This window comes from Elephantulus edwardii, unplaced genomic scaffold, assembly GCF_000299155.1.
Source record: "Elephantulus edwardii isolate Elephantulus edwardi_28Jun2011 unplaced genomic scaffold, EleEdw1.0 scaffold00061, whole genome shotgun sequence".
Classification (NCBI taxonomy): Eukaryota; Metazoa; Chordata; class Mammalia; order Macroscelidea; family Macroscelididae; genus Elephantulus; species Elephantulus edwardii.
Window position 1 is genome coordinate 8,933,169 of NW_006399811.1, and position 5,548 is coordinate 8,938,716.

The 5,548-nt window shown below is 42.7% G+C and overlaps 1 protein-coding gene across 1 annotated transcript in view; it reads right to left on the minus strand.

Annotated features, from left to right (window-relative positions):
* Positions 1-2,050, minus strand: part of NPHS2 (nephrosis 2, idiopathic, steroid-resistant (podocin)) — a 30,464-nt gene extending 28,414 nt beyond the window's left edge. Inside the window, exon 1 of the mRNA XM_006887770.1 lies at positions 1,780-2,050. Within this exon, the coding sequence (XP_006887832.1) occupies positions 1,780-2,050 (271 nt within the window). The remainder of the gene's footprint in view (positions 1-1,779) is intronic.
* Positions 2,051-5,548: the final 3,498 nt, after the last annotated feature.

Below are 5,548 nucleotides of genomic sequence, written 5' to 3' on the forward strand. Positions count from 1 at the left end.
AGGTTAGTTGGCCCAGTGCTTGGCCTATAATACCACTAGGGTTTCTTCATATATAATATAGGGACGATAAAACCTATCTCAGAGATTGATGTAAAAGTATACAACTGAGTTAAGTAAAGCACCAGATGTCTGGCCAGCACCTAGTAGGAACTTCATAAATGAGAGCTTCCTTCTGTGCCTACGCCATTGTTGGAGTCTTCCACACAGTGGTTAGAAGCCATCAAATATCAGCATTAATGTAGGCCAAATTCAGAAGTTTCTGACTAATGAAAAGGCGACACATTGGCTCATAAGCAAAAGACTAGAGGTTTGAGTCCACCTAAGTCACTTTTGGGAAAAATAAATGTGTGTTGATTTTTTTTAAAAAAAATCAACCATCGAAAATCCTACGGAGTTGGGGGAAAATCAAATTGTACAGAGCACAGTCCTGCTTTAACATACTTAACATACAGAGTTGCTGTGAGTCAGAATCAACTCTTTGGCACATAGTTGTTTTAACTATACACCAACAGTTGGAATCTCCCTCAACTAGTAGTTTTCCATTACCCAGCTGGTAACCAGAAATGTTAAACTAAAGTTGAATAGCTAGCAGAAAGCAATACAGCACACTCTTCCTTATTCGCTTTCCCATTAACATCCCCCAGGAGCCCTGGTAGTGTCCTGGGTAAAGTGCTGGGCTGCTGATGAAAGGTTGGCCGTTTGAATCCACCAACTGCTCTGTGGGAGAAAGAAGAAGCGTTTTGCTCCGGTTAACCTCAGAAAGCTGATGAATCAGAATTAACTTGACAGCAGTGGATTAGGGTTTTGGCTATGCTACTACTTAAGGTATAATCCTTTTTCTTCTTTCGCCCATTATATAAAGTACTGCAGACAGACAAATCTGTTCTCAAGAGTTACTTTACTTACAGAAGAAGGGGGGTGGGGAAGATGTTTTTCCTTGCAATTGCTTCCTTTGATTTAATGCTTTTTCCTTGCAATTGCTTCCTTTGATTTAATGCTTTCTTTTAGCGTCAAAGGATTCTGCTGTAATTGAATATGTTCTTTGCTCCAGGCTCTGCACTAAGTGCTCACCTCATTCTGTCTTCATAACCACCTTCACAAGCCTTTCTGCTGTTAACTTCATGTGATAGATGGTTAAGGCCCTTGATTTCAGGGCCAGCAAGTGGCTGGACTTAATTTAAACTCAATCCTGATTGAGTAGGAAGCCCAGGCTCTTTCTTCTTTGGCTCTGCCTTATCTCTCTCTCTCTCTCTCTCCCCTTCCCTCCCTCCCTCCCTCCTCTGCTTCCCTCTCTCCTCTCCCCTCTCTACTCACCCCTCCTCTCTTCTCTCTCTCTCATGAACAATGTCAAAGAAAGTTTAAAAATGATCTGAGGTAAAACTAATGAGGAAAATAAGCCACATACATTGCTTCCCAGATCTGCCAATTCATGAATGTCTTTCCTTAAATGGTGGTAATATGTTGCTGAGTGGGAACTGGACCTCTCCGCGAGTTTTCAGAGGGAGTAAAATGTGTGAGAGGAGAATCACCATCCTTCTCCCGTGGAGCAGATGGTGGATTGTTTTAAGTATCCATATGATCTCATATGGTCACAAAAACCAACTGCATTATTCCTTTGTCATGTTGACTAGTCTTCAATAGAGTCCACTTCCTCCCACCTCCCTCTTGTGGTTCTAGGCTTGCAGCTTATATTTCTTTAGATGCATTTTGGTTCCCAGGCCTTTCATTTCCTGGGAACCTAGCGCTAGTCGTCCTCAGGCCCGGATCTGCCCACTGTACCTTCCTCTGGCCGCTCGCTCTCTATCTGCGCCACCACCTCGGTGCCCTCGTCGCCGGAGCGGACCTCGTCCACGTCCACCACGGTGGCGGCGGGCGCGCGGGGCTCCCCGGGGCTCCGCGCCCGCCGGGATCCTGGCCGCTCAGGCCGTGCCTCACTGCGCGCGCGGGCCGCGCTCCCCTTCTCCGCCTTCCCTCGCTTGTTCTCTCTGTGGGGCGACCTGCCACCTCTCTCGCGGGCCTCCTTGGAGGAGCTCCGCGCTCTCTTCTCCATGCTTAGAGGATTAGACTGCAACCGAAACCCCAGGTAGTGGAGCAACCGGGGGCCTATAAGGACCGTCGGGTTGGGGGCAGGGCAGGGGCAGGAGTGGGGATGGAGGCGGTCTCAGGGCTTCGTCATGCTTCTTGCCTCCCCAAGGGAGTTGGGAGGGGACTCGCTGACCCCAAGACTAGGAGCAATGTAGAGTGACAGCTTGTTGGTTAGGACATGGAGCTGAAAGATTTGCGTCTATAAATTTAAAGATCCAGTTACCTGGAATTTCCAAACCTAGTTCCCTGCTATGGAGTCAACTTGACCCCCAGCCAGACTGTATGAGGAAAAGACTTACTCCACAGGGTTACAAGGCTGTGGTCTACTGAACCCCCTTAGGAAGCCGTCCTGTCTGGCTGCCTCATTGCTCTCCAGTGGAGCTCCTGGAGGCTGTTAACTGGGAGCCTTTTGGTTAGCTGCTAAATGCCTTGAGCTAGCATCCCCTGCCAGAAGGGCTGCCTGACCTACCACAGGGGGTCTACAAGTCCCTGCCAAGCTAATAGTTCTTCGATTTATTATTTAGAAAAATCTTGTCCTGGTGTCATGTCAGAAGATACAATAGGTCATCTAATAGGAGTGATTTATGGTGCATTAATGACATTAGTTAAAAAGCATTTGGTTGCTGTCAGTGGTTCAGACTACTCTGGGGACAAAAATATAACAATCTGCTTCGGTAAAATTTACACCTTTTTTGAGGAAATGTCAAACTGCCTTCAAGAGTGGTTGTACCATTTTACAATCCCAACAACAACATATAAGACTTCCTATCTCGCCACATCCTCTCCAACATTTATTACTTGCTGCCCTGCTAAACTTTGCCATTGCTAAGATGCTATGGATAAGATGCTATCTCATTGTGGTTTTGATTTGCATCTCTCTTATTGCCAGTGATTTTTGAGCATTTCTTCATGTGTCTGTTGGCTATGCAAATGTCCTCACTGTGAAAATGTCTTTTTCCATGTCTTTTGCCCATTTTGTAACTGGATTATCAGCCTTTTTCTTCTGGAGGCCCTGGAGTATTTGTAAGCTTTTGTTCTGACACCCTTGTCTACAATTTCATATTTCCAAAGGTTTATTCCCAGTCAGTAGGTTTTCTTTGCACCCTGTTGGAAAAAAAAAAGGTTTTGATGACCTTCTTTAGAAGGTCACATTCATCTATTTTATCTTCTTCAGATTGTGCATTTCTGGCTGTATTTGGCACTCTTTATACAGAGACTAAGCCTTCTTAGTTTGGTCCAAGTTTGCCTTTATGAACTCTATAGATTTGGGCTTTATTCTCAGGTCTCTGATCCACCTTGAGTTGATTTTTTGTATTTGTGTGTGTGAGCTTTCTGCAGTTAGCAGTCCAATTCTGGCAGCACCATTTGTTGAAAAGGTAGTCCTTTCCTCATTTGATAGGTTTTCTTTCCTTGTCAAATATCAGTTGCCAATATAGACAGCTTGGTCCATTTCTGGGTTCTCAATTCTGTTCCATTGGTCTATGTGCTTGTCATTGTACCAATACCATGCTGTTTTGGTTACTACTACTATGTAGTAGGTCTTCAGGTCATGGGGTGCTATGCCTCCCACTTCATTTTTGTTTTTCAGAAGTGCTTGGCTTATCTGGGTCTCTTACCCCTCCAACTAAACTTGACAATTTATCTTTCAATCTCTCTGAAAAAATAAACTTGGTATCTGTATTGGGATTATATTGAACATGTAGATTGCTTTTGGTAGGATAAAATTCCATATGATCCAGCTAATCCATTGCTTGGAATATACCCTGAGAAAATGAGAACTAAGGCACAAACAGAAACTTGTACTCCAGTGTTAATAGCAGCATTATTCACCATTGCAAGAACATGGAAACAGCCTATATGTCCAACCACAAATGAATGGATTGAGAAATTATAGTACATTCATACAATGGAATACTACACAGCACATAAGAGCAATGATTTTGTAAATTACTACATAACTTGAGAGAGACTGGAACACATTATGCTAAGTGAACTAACTCAGTCCCATAAGGGCAAATACTGTATTATTGTAGACTGTGTATGAGAATCCAAGGAGTGGGGAGGGTAGGAGCAGAGGGATGACAATGGGGCAATGTTTAACCATAGGCTCTCACAATTTATACAAACTTTGTAAGTAAACCAGTATAAAAAAATTTATCTAAAAAATTTATATATGTATTGGGAAACCAAAGAAAACACCAAACAAACAAAAAAAAAACCTATTTACTCCCTTAATCCTTTTTGAAGAACATTCTCTATCTCACAGGGTCCCTATTCAGTGGGTTGGAAGGTAAAAATAAGGGGTCCTGATGGCAAAGTGGTCAAGCATTTGGCTGCTAACCAAAATATTGCTGGTCTGAACTCACTAGTTTCTTGGAGTATGGCCAATATGGCCAGCTGTCTCCATACAGATTGTTGTTGTTGTTATGTGCTATTGAGTCGACTACAACTCACAGCAACCCTATGTATAATAGTTCTGAACCCTGCTCTATCTTGAGCCAATCTCTCTGTCTCCAGCACACCTTCCCCCATCCCATCACCCCAGTTACCCTATCAGTCCATCTTATCTAAGGTCTTCCTATGCTATACTGTTTCTCCACTTATCCAAGGATTATGTACTTTTCCAAGGACTAGTCCCTCCTGACAACATGCCCAAAGTAAGTATGTGAGACAGAGCTTCCAAATCCTTGCCTTCAAGGATCAACGTGGTTTCATTCTTTCCAGGGCAGACCTGTTTGTTCCTTTGGCAGTCCATGGTATATCCATACAGATTATAGCCTTGGAAACCCAAGGGGCAGTTCTAATTTGTTTAATAAAAAGGCTAGAAATTGGAATACAACAGAAGGTACCTGGTTGGTTATTTGGTTTAAAGTAGAATTAAGTCTTCTCCGAAACCCTCCTTTTTTTCCTTAAGTGTCTTCCCGAGGTTTCCTGTTCCACTCCCTTCAATGTCATATCTCTGTTCATAGTAAGCTCACAATGAGTCAAACTCGACTTGTTGGCACAACAACAATGATGTCATACTTTATATATTGACCTTCTAGGACTTTTTATAATTTTAAAAAAGAAAAGAGACTCATTTATACTGCTTCTGCTTTCTCTTTTTCTCCCCCCTCCTCCTTTCTTGATTTCAATTTAAAGCAATTTCTTGCAGGAGAGAAAAACAATGAAAAAGATCTTACTGGATGTCAGGACTCATATTACGTGTCTATCTGCACCTTTGCTATGGGACCACTGGTAATTTTATTGGTTTTGGTAGAGGTTTTTTTATTTTTGGTAAGAAAAATTTGGATTTAGAATTAGCTAGCAGGACTCAGTTTAGATGATCCCAATTTTTTTTGCAACATCTAAGGCATTATAGTTAGGAACAAGTTGAACATAGGCCTTCTCTCCATCAGACCTAATCAAGGTGTTGACCTTGGCCACATCAGTGTCATAGAGCTTCTTTACAGCTTGTTTGATT